This window comes from Quercus suber, unplaced genomic scaffold (assembly GCF_002906115.3).
Source record: "Quercus suber isolate HL8 unplaced genomic scaffold, Cork oak 2.0 scaffold_41, whole genome shotgun sequence".
NCBI classification, from domain to species: domain Eukaryota; kingdom Viridiplantae; phylum Streptophyta; class Magnoliopsida; order Fagales; family Fagaceae; genus Quercus; species Quercus suber.
Window position 1 is genome coordinate 1,953,649 of NW_027069506.1, and position 21,187 is coordinate 1,974,835.

The 21,187-nt window shown below is 35.7% G+C and overlaps 1 protein-coding gene across 1 annotated transcript in view; it reads left to right on the plus strand.

The window, feature by feature from the left end:
* Positions 1-780: 780 nt before the first annotated feature.
* Positions 781-21,187, plus strand: part of LOC136066628 (uncharacterized) — a 33,049-nt gene continuing 12,642 nt past the window's right edge. Inside the window, exons 1-4 of the mRNA XM_065771279.1 lie at positions 781-831; positions 994-1,243; positions 1,330-1,481; positions 7,195-7,318. Coding sequence (XP_065627351.1) covers positions 781-831; positions 994-1,243; positions 1,330-1,481; positions 7,195-7,318 — 577 coding nt within the window. The remainder of the gene's footprint in view (positions 832-993; positions 1,244-1,329; positions 1,482-7,194; positions 7,319-21,187) is intronic.

The following is a 21,187-nucleotide window of genomic DNA, read 5'->3' on the forward strand; positions in this document are numbered from 1 at the left end:
ATTGTCACTTCAGAACAAGTTCAATTAGGTATTGGGGTAAGGGTTCAATTGTAAGTTGATATAAGGTACTGGGATTCCTTTACTTGTAACCGCTTGTTGTGATAATAGTGGATTCTCAGAAGTGGTGATCTTAAAATCACCCGGTGGGGTTTTTGCCGTATTGGTTTTCCCCATTCGTAAACAAATCACCGTGTCAATTTATTTTTCGCTGTATACTTAGTTTAAATGGTGATTTGTTTGTGCTACCACGTGTTTGCATGTTAATTTGATTAATTAATTAAACTTGGCTAATTAATCAATTAATTCATCATAATGGGTCAACATGTTTTTGGCCTATCAAGTGGTATCAGAGCAGGCACACTCTGATTAGGGTTAATCTTTGTTGTGTTGATCCATTGACCCATGTTTTTCATGGATAGAAGATAGTCATTAATTATACCTCCTTTATTTGATGGCACTAACTATGCATACTGGAAAGTATGCATGAGAGTTTTCTTGCAGTCTTTAGATGAGAAGGTATGGCAAGTTGTAGAGATTAGTTGGACCAAGCCAAAGAAAGCGCCGGCTGATTGGGATAATGCTAAGATCAATGCAGCAAATTTCAACAGCAGAGCATTGAATGCCTTATTTAGTGCGGTCACCAATGAGGAATTCAAGAAGATATCCTCCACTAAAACTACTAAGTAAGCATGGACCATCCTCCAGACAACCTATGAAGGAACAAAGGCTGTCAAGGACTCAAAGCTTCAAAGGCTTACTACTAGCTTCGAAGATATAAAGATGGAAGAGGATGAGTCATTTGATGAGTTCTATGCCAAGCTCAAGGACATAGTGAACTCAGCTTTCAATCTTGGGGAAACCATTCCTAAACCCTAGATTGTGAGAAAGGTGCTCAGATCTCTATTTGAGAGATTCCATGCCAAGATTACGGCAATCGAGAAATCAAAGGATATTGACAAGATTCTTTTGACAGAGCTGGTTGGTAATTTACAGACCTACGAGCTAGGGTTAAAAAGAATTGGCAAGTCGAGTAAGGGCAAGAGCATGGCATTGAAGGCCAAGAGCAGTGACACTGATGAGTCATTAGATGATGAGGATTCTAAGATAAAGTCCTACATTACAAGGCAATTCAAGAAGTTCATGAAGAATGCCAATGGGACGGGCTTCGACAAGGACCGTAGGCAATCTAACTCCTCACAGTTCAAGAGCCAAGATAAAAGGAAGAAGGATGCTAGGGATGGCGGTCAGTATACTGTTCCTTCAAGACCAAAGTGCTTTGGGTGTCAAGATTTCAGTCATATGAAACAAAAGTGCCCTACATATCTCAAGACCATTGGGAAGAGCAACTTGCTACTACCTTGAGTGACACCGAGCCTGCAGATGATTCCGACAATGAGGATGACAAAATCCTTAATGCCTTCACTGCTACTGTCAATCCTACTAAGGGGATTGTTGAAGATGTAGATGAAGAAGAGGAATTGGTAAAGTCCAAATTTGAGAAGATGGATGATCAAGACAATATCCATACAGCCTATGAGAAATTATACAAAGTATCTGAGAAGCATGAGAAACTTTATAAGTTGGCCACCAAGAAGCTTAGTTTTTGGAGCTTGAGCGTGAAGAGCTTTCCACAAAGTTTGATGAATCTTATCAGACTATTAGAGCACTGAGGTTTGAGAACAACATTTTGGTTGAGAAGATTAAGAAACTTGAGACAGAATTATTCCAAGTCATAGCTTAGTTGGAAAGGACTTCAAGTGCGAAGCTTGACGAAATGCTCAGCGTTCAAAAATCTGCTTCAAATCGAACCGGCTTAGGGTATGATTTCTCTTCTCCTAGTATTACTTCTACTAGTACTACTGTTTTTATTCCTCCTAGTAATAATGTTGAAATTGAAAACAATGATGTTAAAACTGATTTAACTAATGAGAACATAGACAAGGGTAAATCTATCTTAGGAGCACCCCTAAGTAGGATAAGAAAGAAGTTGAAAACCATAAGGCTAAGAAGACTAACTCTCAAAAGCCTAAACAGAAGAAGCAGCATTTCTGTCATCATTGTGGAGTTGCCGGTCATACTCGACCAAATTGTTATAGGTGGTTAGCCACTCAATAGAGCAATGGCATGATAACATCTAGAAGCTAGAATCAGCTTTAATCCTCTCTTGCTCCCCTTGGAGATCCTCTCAAAGCCCTCATGTTCCTTTCAAACTTGAACAGTTTCAATTCTTCTCCCTTACCACCTGATCAAGGATTTGCTAGACGGAAAGGTTCTTCCAAGGTGTGGAAGGAAAAGGGCTCCAAGTGATTCTATCACTTTCTTCTCTCTCTTTGTGTTTTTGTTTTTGCATAACTTGTGTGTTTGGCTTTTATTTTGAGTCAGTCTAGTTTTATGCTTTGCTTTGATTAACATATTTTTGTTTGTTTGTTTTCAATTTTGTTTACTTTGTTTTTGATATAAAAATTTTTAAAAAATTTGAAAAATCAGAAAAATACAAAAATAGTGTGTGTTATGTGTACATTGGTACTTGGGTACCTTGGATGAGAATCTCTATGTACAACTAAGCAAGTGAGCTTTGTGGCTCGTATTTGTGATGAGTAAGATTAAGTAATCTCTTGTACTTAACACTCATATCACTCTTTTTTACGGGAAGGACTAGAAAAATATGCAAAGAAAAATCAAAAGCAAAAAGAATAAAAATGCTTTATATATGATTGCAAGCGTGTATTCTAGGAGATGTGGGAGTTATAGGATGTACCTCAAAGGTGATAGTCCCCATCAAACAGTTATGATTGTGTGTGAGTTAAAGTGATTTTCTCATATCTCAAATCGTCGTAACATGTATACACTTATGATTGTGTGTGAGTTATACGATGTTTTTCAAACACAACACGCAATATTCTTTGCTACTCTTGATACATGTGCAGGTACAATGTGATTTCACCATCCCAAGATTTTACATGTGTTGATGTATGCTCACCTAACTGTCTTAACTTGTTTTTGAAATATAAAATTGGTTAGAATTGTTTAGTGTGCGTGCGTGTGTGTGTGTGTGTGTGTGTGTGTGTGTGTGTGTATGTGTGTTTTTGGGATCAATGTGCTTAAAATTGTTGTTAAGATTGTGTGTGAGTTAAAGTGATTTTCTCATATCTCAAATTGTCATAACATGTATACACTTATGCAATCTTGCGATGTTTTTCACACACAACACGCAATATTCTTTGCTACTCTTGATACATGTGCAGGTACAATGTGATTTCACCATCACAAGATTTTACATGTGTTGATGTATGCTCACCTAACTGTCTGTTGAGGGTCATTTTTCTTGAAATAGGCAGAAGGCGGTCCAACCCAGAAATACGGGCAGCAGAGAAGCAGCAAACTAAGTAAAACCATTAGGGCCAAGTAGCAGAAATAATGGATCACAGGCCCTTAATATAAATAAAAGGGTCTTGAGGAAGTAAATGGACCTAAAAGGCCCAGAAAGAGAGAAAATAGCACCCATGGGGAATATGTGGTATGGAAAAGCAAGAATGGCCCATGGCAGGCCCAAAGAAATGTAAACAAAGAAAGTAGGGGATAATGGCGAGCCCATTAACCCCAAGGATGAAAATGAGGAAATTGGGCCAAGGAAGCTTAATTGAGTTAGTAAATACCCATGGGATGCGGAGTTAGTAAATGGACCGAGGAAGTCCAAAGGAAGTGAATGGGCCGGATAGGCCCAAGTGAAAAGAAAGGGACACTGGAGCCCATAAGTGAGAACACCGGTGGCCATATTAAGCCACTGGGGGAAAGAAAGGAACGGCAGGCCTGAAAAGAGGCCCAACAGGAACAAATCGCTGCGGCAGGAAAGGCCAAGTAACGCGGTAGGAAGCCAAGGCAATTAAAGAATTGGGTTGAAGAGAACGCAAAGCCCAGTATGCGATAAAGCCCAAACCCTATGAGAGCTGAAAATCAGAGTAGCAGCTCATGAAAAGCCAAAAATGAATGGCAGGCAATACAAGCAAAGTCTCCAATCCACGGTAGATGCATGAACAGCAGGCAGATTTCAGACGTATGCACGTGCATGGTTTGGAGGTAGGGAGAGGGGAAGACCTGTTTTGAAGTTCCTGCTCAAGCTCTTTTGAGGGATACGTCCTGTTGGGATGACATACCACCCAAAAGAGGTAAGGTTGAGTTGGAACCAATAGGTGCATGCCATGAGGGATAGAGAGAGAGAAACATCACCGCGGCAGGAAGAGGTGCCGCGGCAGACTAACAGACAAAAAAGTGGTCTTTGTCTGTAACAGGGGAACTCGCAGACGGAACAGTGATGGTCGGTAAGTACACCCAGACCAGACAAAGGTGGTTAAGAGTAAAATAGTAAAATTCGGTCGCGGCGGGCACTATAAGAAGGAAGCCTCTACCGTGTACAGGAACAACAACATGAAGGAATAGAGCAATACAACAAAACCTAAAGAAAAAGACTCTGAAACATACTTAGAAAAATAGGGGAGCACAATACTAAAAACTACAATTGTGGAAATCACTAAGGAAAGACTAGAAAAGAGAGAAAGACAGAGAGAAAAGAGCAAGTGTTAATGGCATGCACCAATAGGTCCATTCCCTTCTCTCCCTCTCAAATCCCTGCTCTCTTAAATAATCGTCCTGGGCATTGTCCATTCAGGTCTGCCTCCCTCAAACCCATTAATTTTCGTGGCAGGAATTCTTTTCCTCGGAGGTTAATCGTGTTGAGAAGAGACGTTCTTCCTCCCTGACCTTGCCCTTGCGGACCGAACTCAGCTTATTTCTTTTATTCGTTGATTAATCTTTATTACCATTTGCCCTTACTGTTTTATTTGTTAAAATTGTTCATATTATTGTGATTATGGATCATTTGGTCATTCACTATTAAAAGAACTATCTAGTCATTCCAGAATACATTGCTCTATTTTTTGTCAATTATGTCTGCCTGCCGCAAGCTCCTCTGAAACAGCTCTGCCTGCCGCAAGTATTCTCCTAGCAAACAAGGCCTAGTTTGTGCACAACCCGACCAAGTTGAGTTCCAGTTGGACCGGTCTCGACTCCCGCAACCCAGAACACTTGGGCCTACAACCACAAAGGGGCAGCCCAGCCCAACATGGTAAAAAAGGCCTTTACACTCTCTTAACTTGTTTTTGAAATATAAAATTGGTTAGACTTGTTGTGTGTGTGTGTGTGTGTGTGTGTGTGTGTGGGATCAATGTGCTTAAAATTATTGTTGAGAGGTGATTTTGAGAGCTTAAAATGTTGATTGGATCATTGGTTGAGTTACATGCTTGATTACATTCATATCGGTGTTTTTCTCTTCTTGAAATACTGTTTTTAAGCAATCTCAACAGCTTCTCGACACCTGGCTATCTATCGAGCTTTTCAACTTCTTCTTATCGTAATCTCGATGGCTTCTCGACAGCTGGTGAATCGATCGAGAAAGCTCCTGTCTCCTTGATAGCTTCTCCACAGCTGGTGAATCGATCCAGGTTGTTTATTATCTCTTCTGTTGAATTGTTCCTCGACAGATCCTCAACAGATGCATCTGTCAATGTCTTTTATGCTCGACACCTCTCAACACCTCTATATGTCAAGATTTACTAAACTACTATTTATTTGTTCAGCGTGATCCAATTGTCATTTTGCTCGACATCTCTCTCGATCTATCCGTCCTTTCACCTCCCAAAACTCTCTCACTCACTCCAAACTTCTTCCTCAAGGTTTCTTCAAGGTTTTTCCTAGTTTTTTCTTCACTTGGTGAGTTTCTAATCTCTCATTTACATGCATTTCATGTTTTGAAACCTAAGTTTTGGGGTTTTTGAAAAATTTTGGTGTTTTTCAAAATTGATGAGTTTTTGTTGAAATTTTGGGATGGGTTTTTGCTTAAATGAGTTTAAAATCTCATACATTGCATCACATAAGCATTATAACAGTATTATCATGCATTTAGATGTGTGTAAATTAATTGTGTGTTGGTAGGATTGGATTGGGTTGAGCCATGATGCTTTTTATATTGCATGTCACATGTTCATGCATTTTCCATGCATACGTACTCTCTTTTCAATATACTTGTTATATTTGAACTGTGTTGGGACTTTTCTGATTGTCTCTCTCTCTCTCTCCCCTTCTCTTTTCCGTTTACGTTGGTCGTGTCTATGGCTCATAAACATAAGTCTGCTCCGTCCCGGAACCCTCTTCATTTCGGGGCATCCACTTCCTCTAATTCTACTCCATCACATATTTGGTTCCATGATGACCCGTAAGGCCTTCTTGGAGAACTTTTCTCGACGAGGCATTCATTCTGAACGCTAAGCCATTTTGGCAGACTTCGCTGACACTAACCTACCCACTGTTATTCACAGTCGGGGTTGGGAGTCACTATGTGACATCCCGGTCACTTGTCCATCTGTACTGATCTAGGAGCTTTACTCCAACATGCATGGATTTGATTTTTCAATACCTCTCTTTCATACTCGTATTCGAGGTACGCACATTGCTGCCACACCGCAACTTGTTATGGATGTGCTCCATGTCCCTAGGGTAGAGTGTCCTGACTACCCCAGTTATGAGCGTTTGAGGACTGTGTACAAAGATGAGCTCAAATCTACTTTTTGTGAATGCCCTTCTGATTGGGGTGAGCATTAATTCACTTACTGTTCAGACTTTGCAAAAGGCCCTCGGTTTTTTAACGTGGTTATGACTTTTTTTCTTCACCCTCTTCCTCACTATAACTCTATCACAGAGTCTCGTGCTCGTTTTTTGTTGTCCCCTCTTGAGCACCTTACTATAGATTTTCCTTCTCACTTTATTCTTTCTATCTTAGATGTCTATTGGGATACAGCATCCCATGAAAAGCTCATCTTCCCCTCCGCTATCACGAGGATCTTATGTTATTTTTCTGTTCCCTTTCTAGCGTCCGACCACTTTACCCATATTTGTTTCATAGACACCACTACCGTTAAACATAGTGAGGTGTAGTTTAGGTCGAGGCAGTTTGGGTTAGCAGCTCCTCCCTCCCGTATAGCTCCATCTCAATCCATTCCACCCACATTTGCTCCCTCCTCTTGTACAAGCGATATGACTCTCGGAGACATCATAACACAGTTTCAGCACATGGATGCTTACCTTAATACACTCTCCACTGAGCTATATTAGGTGAACATTCGTATTAGCTGTATTGCACAGCGACAAGTGGTCTTGGGTGGCTTCGTTGATTCTCCTCCATATACTCTAGAGGCTTCTGATGCTGAGGATGGTGATGGTGATGATGCTTCCGAGGATGATGATGATGGAGACGCTAGCTCTTCCGGTACTAATAAGATGTCTACTTAACACTCTTACCCTTTGTCACTTGTGACAAAAAGGGGAAGTAGTTTTGTATATGAGAGTAGTCATACTTAGGGGGAAAGTTAGTATAGGACCATTTTGATAGGGGGAGTGTTGATATCTGAGGGATGTAGTGAGGATTACTTGTATCTTTTTCTTTTCTCTACTTTAGATACATTTATTCTTATACCTTAGGTCTTGTGACCATTATTGACATTCATTGTACTTATCTTCTTTATATGTTGATGTATGTTTCTTTCACCTATCCTTACATGTGTTGTTTCTTTTCTCTCTTTATGCTTCTTATTACGTGTATACAATCTCTTATTTCTGTTTCACACAAAGATACCTTGATGAGTTTTGTTTAAAATGTTTCAGAAGTACAGGTTGTCAAAGTCTACTTGCCATAAACTCTCTTCTTGCAAAATTTTTCAAGAGTTTGTGTTAGGATAGATTTCATTGTATTCAACAAGTGAGTATGAGTTGAAGTGATTTATGACTTCTCTCATATGTTCATTTGTTTGTTGTGGTTTTGTCACGGATTGCTAAAGGGGGAGATTGTTAGGACATAATATTTTATGTTATTGGCTAATCCTTTGACAAAACGCAATTTACTTGTATTTGAATAGATCTAGGATATGTTTAATACTTCAAGAAACTTTATTTCAAGATCAAGTGTTAAAGCCATGCAAGTCTATCCAAGATTCAAGCTGAAAAGTGCAAGTTCATTAAAGCTCGACAACTAGCTCGATAGATGCTAGCTAGCATCTATCGAGCTTGAAGAGCTATTCCAGCCCCGTGACTCGACAGTTGCTCAACAGATGGCTATCTGTCGGGTTTATGAAAAACAGAATTTAAGTTTTGTTTTGACTCTAATCCGTGATTATGTGTTTGGACTTTCTTTTCTCACAATCTTAAACATATAAAATGACTATTTTAAGGGATGTCAAAGTGGACACTAGTTGCACAAGTGTTAAGCAAAGTTTGTTTAAGCAAATTGTGACCGGAAACAGAATTTACCCTAGTTCATCTTTCTGGTGAAGAAGTTGCTGTGTTTGTGCATCGTAGGGTTTTGTAACCAAGCATCTTCTTGATCTTCATCGTCTGGATGAACTGAAGAATTTTGCAGCTAACAACCTTCTCTAATTGGTGATTGAAGTCGCATATTGGGATCCACACAATTGTTAGTCACATACTGGGAGCCGTGCATCAAAAGGAGAGATTGTCACTACAGAATAAGTCCAATTGGGTATTGGTGTAAGGGTTCAACTGTAAGTTTGTATAAGGTACTAGGATTCCTTTACTTGTAACCACTTGTTGTGATAATAGTAGATTCTCAGGAGTAATGACCTTAAAATCACCCAGTACGGTTTTTACTGTGTTGGTTTTTCTCATTCGTAAACAAATCACCGTGTCAATTTATTTTCCGCTACATACTTTGTTTAATTGGTGATTTGTTTGTGCTACCCTCGTTTGTATGTTAATTTGATTAATTAATTAAATTTGACTAATTAATCAATTAATTCATCATAAGGGGTCAATACGTTTTTAGCCTATCAACCTGGTTCGAAATCAACCCAACTTAGCTGCGATAAACCAACCCCAGTCCATTAAACTTAAGCACAAGGGCTAAGATCTTTGTTTCTACTTGGGCCTGTGTGCTGTCCAAAAAAAAAAATGTTCCAATGCTATATTAGTCATTTTAGAGATTTTCAATGATATTTTATTTATTTATAGGTTTTTAGAGTATTTTGTTCATTTTGAAAACTTTTTGGGATATTTCTCTTGAAGCTAAAAATGACTGAAAATATTTTACACCTTTAAAAAGCTTTTAAAAAATTTAGCCTCAAAGATGTGTTTTTCTTAGTGAACAAAAAATAATTTTGATTTAACCAAGATTTTAAGCCACCGCATGCACCCGAAAAATGAGGGGGAAAAAAAGTTTCTAGAAAAAGTTTTATATTGAGTCAAATATGGTCTTAGGTGACACATTACACCTTATAGAAATCTCAATGATTGGTGGTGAGTCCATATACACGCCACCCCCTATACCTGTGTACACACACACAAGGTCCTGATCCCACAAGCACAAGTAGTGCAAGCAAATCAAGGTATACACTCTCTCACACAAAGAAAGGTTAATACCTTCTAAAAAGTATGAGAAAGACCCCCTAGTCACCATTCCCCACTAGTAGGTCGGTCTGACATTTGACACCTTCAAAACTCCCCTCATTCCGGCATTAGCTTCAGCCACTAAACCCACAACATCCATTCACCGCCGAGACCCATGACACCCTCATCTCATCAACGCTTTAAATCAACTCTAAAGTCGCCACATAAACCCATACCACGCACCTTAAGGACATCCCCAACTCCCAATTGAGCACTCTCTACCATTTAACTAAGTCATCCCCCTTCACCTCTCTTAGCAATGGCGCTTTGAGCTTTAAAAGGCAACGGATTGGTCGGTGGTGAATGGTTTCAATGAGTTATTCTCGGCAAGGTTCAACTTCAACATCACTCGATTCTTCAAGTATGGGTTGGTCCTACTCCTAGAGGCCCAATCAATTGAAGGGGGGCGGGGAAGAGGCGCAAAGAAAAAAAAAAAAAAAAGAAGTACAAATAAAAAGGAAAGAAATTAAACAAAAATTGAAAGGCAAACTGGCACTGACTTAGATGACATAATGCCTTGTCATCAAGTAAAACTATCAATATTATTTATTAATTGGCTATATTATAAAAGAAATGCTAACGGATGCTCTTAGGATAATAATTAATAATCTATTTAAAGAGAGTTTTGCCAACGAGGGCTTGGCTGAGTAGATAAGGCTCGGACGCTTCGTGCAATACACCTAGCTTTGAGTCCCGCTTCCCGCAGGCTTTCGTTGGTGGGTAAACTTAGTGATGAGGTGTACTCACAAAATGTGAGGTGACTCCCACACAGAGGGTACAGAACGGGTACCGACTACGGACTCCCTGACCGAGGCCACTAGCTCCCTGCCCAAGGGTGTAATATGACCATAAAGACCCCCATTTTTTGCTTCTCAAAAAAAAAATATTTAAAGAGAGTTTTATGAAAAAAATAATAATAATTAATATTTTGACAGCTTTTTCCATTTTCCATAAAAGTGGTGTTAAAATTTTCCTAAAATAGATTGTTACCCAATATCCTAAGGACACCCATTAGCATGACCCATATTACAAAGTACATCATCTAATATATATATATATATATTAATATTCAATTCAGTTATGTAACTTTAATTTTGTTCAATTTAGTAGGTCAAAAAAAAAAAATTTTGTTCAATTTAGTGTTCTAACTTGTGAGATTATTCAATTCATTTATAAACAGATCTAACCAAAACCTTAGATCTAAGGTTTTGTGAGAGACCGTACCCCTGGCCAATCTATTTTCTTGTTAGGCCAAATCCACGTGAATGGGTAGAGTCATGTTAGTACCTCTTAAATTCAACTAATTACATTTTTTCCTCTAGATCAAGGGTTCCAATGGAGTCGCAACTTATTTAGTTAAAAGAAAAATAAGAAAACCATATATATATAAAAAATACTTCATTTCATTGATTTGAATAAAAGAATGAACATCAATGTAAATAGGGTATTACATGGCCTTGGTCCAAGATACAATCTAAGAAAATGTTAAATTGTTTTGGTTCTTAGTTATAGTTTAGATTTGAAAAATTACATGGATAAGTACTTGTTTAGAACCCCTAATCTAAACTCGGAAACTAAGTTACAAGGCAAGGAGGTTTTATTAAATTTTTAAGTTGCAAGGTGGATAGGTATTGGTCTAAAACCCTTGATCTAAATTCAGAGGCTAAGACTAAGACACAATCCCAAAAAAAATAATAATAATAATAATAATTAAAAAGTGAAAACTATGTCACTTAATGGCAATCTTCTAACAAATATCAATGGAAGACTGAATTTTTTTTAAAAAAAAAAATGAAAAATTAAAGAACTGAATTGAACAAAACTAAAGTTACATGATTGAATTGAATTTTAGGTAAAATTAGTGGGTAAAATTTATAATTTGGCTTTATTAGTTTTTGCTTGCCACGTCTACAAAATCCTTCCAAATTTAATGGTAAGGATATTGTTGAGAAATTGAGATCAAATAAAATAATACAAAAACAAAAATATCATGGCCAAAGTGTATTTTATCATTTTATGCTTTATTATCATATGATATCATTTTAAAGCAACAACTAGGGTATGTTTGGTAAACTGAAATAAATATTGTAATTTAATAACCATTCATATAGTTTAGCTATTTTATAGTTTGATTAGCTTCTTATTACAAGAAATTGTCATTTTTTATGAATAACTATTCTTTAAAATGGAGAATAAGTATTCCTCTCTAAAATTATTATAAACTTGTAATAGATATTCTTTAGTAAATGTATTATTTTATATGCACATAACAATTATAAAAATTTTATAAAAAAATCATAAAAAAGTAACTTCTCTTTCAAATTAAAAAAAAAAAAATAAACTCACGATCTACTAAAAGGAAAGTAGCTTGATTGGTTTGAATCCAATTCGTGAGATAGCTTCAAGCAGTTAAGGTAGGGTGGCCTTTAGTAGAGGGTCGGGCTAAGGACGAACAATTCGCGCTGAACTAAGCTGATTCAGCCAGAATCCAGTCGTTTCTGCCGTATTGGCTGGCAGCCGAAACAGCCAAAAAAATCAAAAAAGGCACAACTCATTTGGCTGTGAATAAAAGATAAAAGCGGTTGCACATCGTTTGATTATGAATAAGAAGAAATTACTAAGATGAAGATAAGTGAGAAGGAGATGAAGAAAAGTTTAAAGGGTTGAAAATGAATCATTGCCGCTGTCGGACTCTGAAAATATCAAAATCATGTGAAGGCAAAGGGAAACAAGTATGACTGTGTTGAGAGAGTACTGTTGAGATAATTTAACACTAACAGGTTGGCTTTGTTGATTGTTCATGGGCTTTGGCCATACATTTTGCTTTTAACGTGCCATTGTAAAATTATTTTAATAGTAAAAATACTACTAACAGGCAATAGTAATTTTTAAGAATATTTAAATAGTAAAAATATATAAAAAATATAAATAAAAATATTTTTAATAATTTATTAATCGCCATTCTCCGGTGTATTTGTATTTTACTTTTTCTTAAATTGCTGAATCTCACACTGGTACTCGCACCTGAATCCGAAAACGCACCATGCTTCATAGATTATAGCTGTATATTGTGGTCAACTTGGTTGCAGCTGGAATAAGAATTATGTCAGTGTTTCGGGTTCAATAAATTGGTTTTCTTTTTCTTTCTTTATTTTTTGGTAGCTAGTGGTTGCCAGGTAAGGTGGGCTTTTGGTTTTTCAGGTTTGACTGTGATGCAGTTGGAGTTGGAATTGATTATTATAGAGGGTGGTAATTTGTGGTGGTTTGTTTTGGAAAATTGAGCCAGAGCATTTGTTCTGATAACAAAACTGATTTAGAACAAGAAGCAAATGCTGATAGCAAAACTGATTAAGAACAACAAGCTCTGATACCTAAATTAACGAAGAACAAAACCAAAATGGATGCATCAACGAAATTGAAGAACAGAGAAATAAAAATAACTAAGGAATCAACACCTAAGGTTGCTTGGAGTTAACAGCAAGCCATTAAAAAAAGTTGGAAAAGTTCCAACTGAAATTTTATTCATCATAAATTTGTGTCCATACGTATACAACAGCATGCTTATATAGACTACTTGGACTAAAGCCTAATTCTAATTTTTGGAAATCTCAATTATTGAACTACAAAAATACCCTTGAATCTAGGAATTTAAATGTAATACTAATAACCTAATTAACAAATAAGACTTAAAATCAAATCAAATTGACCAATAAAAATACAATGACTTCTAAAATTAAATAAAGCTAAATTAAAATAAAATTTACTCTCTTCTTCTTGCATCACATTAAGATACAGGATTCAAGAGAAGCAAGGTGCTCTGTTCTCCAAGATTGTACAAATTTTTTTCACATGAGTTGAACCTTCGCCTATCTCAGATTCTCACTTGTAACTTTGATTTGTTAACTTCCTTCATAATTAGATCCAGGGTCTGGTCTCCCAATTTGCTAGGTGGCTACGTTTTCTTCATTATATTCTTTATTAAGTCTAACATCATAATTAATGAGGCAAAAGACAAACCTTGGTAACAAACGAAAGCATAGGATCCAAAGCTAGCTCGGTGACTGACATAATAAACTCCTCACAGGTGGCTTTTAGGCTTTTTTCAAGCTCCTGCAAGTGAATGAATGCTACCACATATTACAGCGTTATTCAAAGTAAGGGTAATAGAAATACACACAAAAAATTCCGACAAATATCATAGTATCAACAAAACTTGAAAAGAATGGCCAACCAACTACCAAAAGTAAAGTTATTCTCCAAAAACATTAGTTGGAGCATTAGAGATCATAATTGGAAAAAGGAATGAAGCAATAAACTTGGTCTACGTAAAATTAAAATTTGGGTTCATAGATATTTTCATAAGTTAGACTAGGTGATTGCACAGTCAATATCTGCAGCAAATAAGAAATAGTCACCAATAAATACAAGAGCTTTCAGTAACTAAAGCTTTCGTAGAAAGCATAAGCAGTATCACCATTAACTTTCTAAGAGCATCAACATCCGAAATTGTAAATGCTATATCTAAGCTTCATTTAGCATTTTTCTTTCAAAAACCTCCCACATTCGGAATTGTAAACACCAATTATTACAAAAAAAATTTGTAATAGTGCTACAGTGCACTGTAGCACAATTCTAAAAAAAATAATATTTTATTGTGATAGTGATTGGGAGAAAGAAAGAATAAATTATGATGATTGAGAGAAATATTATTTTATTGTGTAAATATATTATTTTAATAAGTAGAATAGGAAAATAAAAGTTTGAGATACTGAAAGTATTATATAATGAAATGGTATGATTAATAAATTAACTTTTTAAAATGGTGAAATAAAATAGAGTAACATTTCTTAATGCTAATACTCTAATAGCATATTAAAAGCTAAAAGGCATGGCAAAAATATATCAGTAAAATTTGTATATACAACTTAATTTACAATATGGCTTAAATGCTCCTGGCAGTGAATTAAAGCAAAAAAAAAATCTGATTTTTCCAGACTTTCGATCGATCGACCCTGTTTTTCAATAAATTAAAATTGCGATTAAAATTTTGGTTTGAGTCTGCCTAACTCGATTGATGTTCGATCGATTCTCGATCGATCGAAACTTAAAAATTTTCAGTTTCTTTGTTTTTGACCAAAACTTTTTTCCATGCATCATTTCTGTTTAGGATTCACATGCATTGCATTGTTTTTATATCCATCTTGCAGTTTTGCAGTCATATCTCTCATTGTTTTCACACATAACATGCATACACTTTGCTACATTGGGTACTCAACTTGATTTAAAAATTGATTGATTAATTTTTGAGTTTTGTACATTCTAGTATATGCTATTTCTTATGTGTGAATTGTAGAAAATATTTTTCTTAAGAGATATAATGGATAATCAATCTAACAATATTTTCTCTACTCATGCAACTATTTATAGGTCACATAGTGCCATATTTGCATTTTATTGAAAGAGATAATATTTTTCTCTTCATGTATATCCTCAACTTAGTTTTTTTTTAAACTTGATTTGTGTCTTTTTATTTATCCCCACCCTCATTTATTTTTCCCCAAAACTATTTTTCCTAAAACTTGTTTTGTTTTTCCTATTTTTATAGGGGGAGAAAATTTTTTTTAACCTTTGTGGTTCTTAGGAGGAGTTGTCTCTATTTTCTCTTACTCTGTTGCGTATATTTTCTGTCTACCTTCTGATTAGGTAGTCTTTGTCAATACGTGACAAAAAGGGAGAGACATAGATGACCTGATTGTTTTGTTTAGGGGGAGAATATAAAAACTTTTTGATGTATCTAACTTAGGGGGAGAGTTAGAATTTTTTTGATATATATGTTTCTTGATTCATTGCTCATTGATTCATATTTATGAGTTATTCATGATATATGTCTTTGTTTGTGTTTTGTGAAGTCAAGAATTTATTTGTTGATTTACTGTTTTTCTGTCACACATACGTTTATGCGTTTTGTTTGAGTGTTTCAGGAATATACAGGTTGATTCAATTGAGCTGGTGTCTACACTTGCAACTGATGGATAGTAGTTAGGATTTAATTTGTGTTATGAGCATTATTTTTGTAAAAGGCCTTTACTTTGTAAACTTTGAGCTTGTAGTGTTTGTGTTTTGTCACGAATTGCCAAAGGGGGAGTTTGTTAGTTTAAAGATTTAGGATTTTATGTATTTAGAACTTAATGTGTAATGTTGGAAACATGATCAAAACAATATGTTTAGGAGCTTGCTCAAAGTTGGTCTTTTATTAAAGTTGGAATCAGTGGCTGCAGAAGTATTAGTGACTTTCGGCCTGGTTCGATCGATCAGAAATTAGACTCGATCGATCGAAAGTCACTTATCAGCAAAATCACAAAGTAAAAAGCATAACTTATTCGTTTGAAGCCCAAATCGCGAGCCTTTTTTCCAGTATTTAAAGGACATCATAAGCTAACCCTAGGGAGGGTTTTTAGAGCTTTTTAGAGAGATTAGAGTCCTCTTGTGCCTCTTTGGTATTTTAGGTTTTGTACCCAAACCTCTCGAAGGTTGTTGCTCATATTGCTGTTTTGTGTAAATCTCTTGTGAGATCTTTAAGGAGCTTTCCTTTACACAAACTTAGGGTTTTCAAGGTTGAGATATTATCAAAACCTTGATGATCATTCAGTTGCAGATTCAAGAACTTAAAGAATAACAAGCGTGGGTGCTTGTACTTGATTGAAGAGTCCAAGAAAGAAGGAGTCCTTGGATTCGGAGTTTGCACGTGGTCGTGTCAGTAAGTTCTACTGGTGGGTAGCATTAGGAAGTCAAGCGGGGAGCTTGTAAGTCCTTTTGTATGAACTTCGATTCTTTCAAGATAGTGGATTCAGGTTTGCCTTGAAGATAGGCGGGTAAAATCCTCCTCAGGTTTTTACCGTGTGGTTTCCTGAGTGATTATATCATTGTGTTCTTTATATTTCTACTGCTTTGCATGATATGATATATTTGTGTTAACCTAGATTTGTTTAATTTTGACTAAGTAATAACTTGACTAATTAACTAGGTTAATTTAATTATGTTTTAAGGGGTCTAAATTTCTATCAACGTCATGTACCTTCTTTAGCTTTTTGTGAGTGGCGATAGCTGAGGTTACACTGTTCAGGGGTCTTCTCTACATAAATGCGGCCAGAAAAGTTGCTGCAATGCATTTAATACATTGGTAGCAGCTTTTCCTTTAGATATTTTTTCGTTCTTATCGTCTCTAAACATACCCAGAACTTATCTTTATCATTGGGGTTGCTAGGAAGATCTTTCGAACCTTCCACACGTTTGATTGATCAAGACTATTCGTATCCGAGAAGTAGACCTCTTCGGACCACTGGTGACCTCTTCAGATTGTACTTCTCCTTCATTTCTAGATATCTTTCTTCCAGATGGACTCCATCTCAACCAGTTCCTTTTCTTCGGACACACAGTAATCTTCAAATAGGGCTCTAGGCCCACTACGTAAGGCTGGGCTTCCCCCCCCCCCCCCCCCCATAGGGAATNAAAAAAAAAAAGAATTACATTAAAGTGGAAGATAAACAGAGATTTTCTAATTGCAAAAAACATGCTCAAATAATAAACCTAGATGGTGTAAGAAATATTAGCAGAACTCTACGATTAATATATATATATATATATTAAGAGTCTTTTGACTAAATATTGCTAAATCTGAAATTTATTTGTATTTTAGGCATTGTTACAACTTATTTAGGGTGTGGGGTTAGGATTTGTAGCCCAAGTCCAAGACAATAAATTTGTAGAGCGTGTGTGATAGAGCTAGGTTGATTATGGAATTAACAACGATTGATTACAACCTCCAAGTATAAACCAGCATAAAGATATACGTAAAGACGAAATGAATTGAAGTCCAAAGATGTTTATGATAAATTGAATAATGATTACAGTTCTTAGAGCTACAATAAAGTCTTTCTTTCTTTTCTATCGTCTTTTTTCTCCCTCTTTATCAGAAGCCTTTCTTCTTTATATAGCATCCTTCCCCATCGTCCACTTGTTCTTCATCTGTGTACCTACTTGAGTATATGTCACGTCTGTTAGGTTTTAAAGATTTAGGATTTTATGTATTTAGAACTTTAATGTGTAATGTTGGCAAACTATGATCAAAACAATATGTTTAGGCTTGCTCAAAGTTGGGTCTTTTATGTAAAGTTGGAATCAAGTGGCTGCAGAAGTATTAGTGACTTTCGGCCTGGTTCGATCGATCAGAAATTAGACTCGATCGATCGAAAGTCACTTATCAGCAAAATCAACAAAAGTAAAAAGGCATAACTTATTCGTTTGAAGCCCAAATCGCGAGCCGTTTTTTCCAGTATTTAAAGGACATCATAAGCTAACCCTAGGGAGGGTTTTTAGAGCTTTTTAGAGAGATTAGAGTACCTCTTGTGCCTCTTTGGTATTTTAGGTTTTGTACTCAAACCTCTCTAAGGTTGTTGCTCATATTGCTGTTTTGTGTAAATCTCTTTGAGATCTTTAAGGAGTTTCCTTTACACAAATTAGGGTTTTCAAGGTGAGATATTATCAAAACCTTGATGATCATTCAGTTGCAGATTCAAGAACTTAAAGAATAACAAGCGTGGGTGCTTGTACTTGATTGAAGAGTCCAAGAAAGAAGGAGTCCGTGGATTCGGAGTTGCACGTGTCGTGTCAGTAAGTTCTACTGGTGGGTAGCATTAGGAAGTCAAGCGGGAGCTTGTAAGTCTTTTGTATGAATTCGATTCTTTCAAGATAGTGGATTCAGGTTTGCCTTGAGATAGGGGGTAAAATCCTCCCCAGGTTTTTACCGTGTGGTTTCCTGGGTGATATATCATTGTTTCTTTATATTTCTCTGCTTTGCATGATATGAAATATTTGTTTAACCTAGATTTGTTTAATTTTGACTAAGTAATACTTGGCTAATTAACTAGGTTAATTAATTTGTTTTAAGGGGTCTAAATTTCTATCAAGTGATATCAGAGCGGGTAGCTCTTCTGTTGTAGATCTTTTGATCTAAGAGCTGATCCTTGACCCCTGTTATCATGGATAATTTGATGTGTCTTTCTGCTCATGTTTGTGATGATTTGAATAAAAATGACACTGTTGTTTCCGTTGATTTTTTTGATGCTTTTGAAACTCTTCGTAAGGAATTATCTAAATCTTTGAAAATTTCTAAGAAATTCAAGGAAGAGTTAAAATTGGCTAATCTTAAAAAAGAGGAATTGATTGTTAGATTAGATAAATATAATAAAAAGAATGAATTTTTGAAAATCAAATTTCCTCTCAATATGAGAAGATGAAAAGCTTGGAACAAGAGTTGGTTGAATTTAAAGCTAAAATTGAAAATTTGACTAGTACCAAGCATGCTGTTGATAACAAAAGTGTTTCTGTTTCTCTTAAACCTAAAACTGAGAAAGTTTATATCCCTCATTTTAAGAGGAATAATAATGAAAATGCTTATTTTGCTAGGTTAGACAAAGGTAAAAGTTCTGATATAGACGCTGAAGTTTCTACACCTAAATCTAAACCTACTGTTAGAGAGCATAATAAATCTGTTTTTGTGTCTACATGTCACCTTTGTGGTGTTGTTGATCATATTAGACCAAATTGTTCTTTGTTGAGGCAAAAACCTAAATCTGAGACTAGATTGATTGTCAGGAATACTGATGTTCCAATTTGTTCTTGTTTGTCACTTTTGTGGTGTCTATGGTCACATTCATCCTAATTGTCATAAGTTGAAATTTAAGCATTTTGTATTTCAATCTAGGATATGTGATGATATTTCTCCTGCTATAAGTCAAATAAATTATTTCATATGCTTTTGAAAAATTTGAGCTTGTTGGCTTGTGAAAGGAATTTGCAAGATTTTAGTCTCTCTCAGAAGATTGGTGTAATTCCTCCAATACACTCTGCTTCACATGGATTTTCACCTACAAAACGAAGACTCGTGCTAGATGGGTGAGAAAAGATTCTTTAAGGTGAGTGTTGCTGACTTGTCCCTAATTTAATTCTTTCAATTAATTGTGGACATATTTTGTTTTTGTTTTTGGTTGTTTTGTTTTTTAGGTTTTTTTATTAAAAAAAAAATCCAAAAACATTGAAAATTTTCAAAAGACAAAAATATTTTATTTTGTGTCTAGTTTTTCATTTTGAGGATTACATGAGTTATGATATCTCTCTCTTGATTTAGAACATGCTTGACATTGTAGAGAAACTTGAATAGTTTATGCTAAGCTATTTCTGATTTTGTGTGAGTATGTACTAGTCTGTACATGTACTCATGGGTTAATTAAGAAATTGATATTTCTTGTTTGTGTACCCTTTATAGCTTAGTTAAACACTGTCATGCATTACATTTGCATTATTCATTTAGCATAATATGTGCTTTTTTGTTTTTGATCATATAGCTTTTAAAACCAAAAATATTTTTGTGATTTGTATTTCACATCTTGGGTTTATAATCAAGGATTGGCCATATTATCTTTACATAACAAGTTTATGTACCTTGTTTAGTTTTGATGAGCTTATTCATTGCACTTTACTAGTTGAAACTTTGTACTGCATGTTGTGTGGGAAGATGTTTATGGTGTTTATCACTTTGTCTTGATCTTGAAGTTACATGTTATTTGACTGTTGGACTTGATCCTTTTGAGAAAGGCATAAATAACCATCTCACCACTGTTCACTAGCCAATCATGAACACCTTAGTACATATCGTAAGATTTTGTGCTCGAGAAAGTGTAGCACATGCACAAAGAATATAAGGTGTAGCCTCAATTTAATTGCTTAATGCTTCAAGAAACTTACATGATTGCAAGCTTATGTTCTAGGAGATGTGGGAGTTATATGATATAACTCTTTAGGTGATAGTCTCTTTTGAATTCTATATGATGGATTTTGTAGACTTTGTAATTGATTACTATTCACATACCACCTCACATGTATTTCAAGCTTTTGCTAGTTGCACACACTACACAAGTTACTCTTTACTAAACTTGGTACATTATATTGTGTGTGATTTTGTTGTGGCCATCCAAGATTAAAAGTTCCTTGATTTTAATGCAAAATGTGTATAATGTTTATGCTTTGAGGACAAATTGATTGAAAATCTTGATTTTGGAAGATTTGGGTTAAATTCAAGTGTTTTTGAAAAACTTTTCATCTCATACTCATGCATTTTTTATAAAACAATATGCTTTGAGGAGTCCCCCCCCCCCCCCCCACATAGGGAATTAAGGAGAGAGATTGAATTTCGGCAACAGTATTGTCGAAATTCAAACAAAAGTATGAGAGAGAAAGAGAAAAAGTTAGGAGAGAGAAAATGTTGAATTACGGCAATGCCATTGTCGTAATTCGTGCTGCCTAAATATGCTGACCGAATGTGAGAACTGCTCAGATTGTGAGGGTGCCCAAAAGAAACTAATTGTGGCAATGACATTGCCGAAATAGGGGGAAAAAATTTTGTGGCAATGCCATTGCCGAAAATGGGAGGGGGAAAAAAAAGGGTGAATGCCGAAATCTGGGTAGGAATTAAAAAAAAATAGTGTTACGTACACAATTTTTTTACAACATTTTCACAACAAATCACAGATAACTAATTATTATTAGTACAAATTTAAATTTAATATTGAGATTACTATTTTAATCCAACAATAACAATAAGTAACAACCTGATACTTAGAAT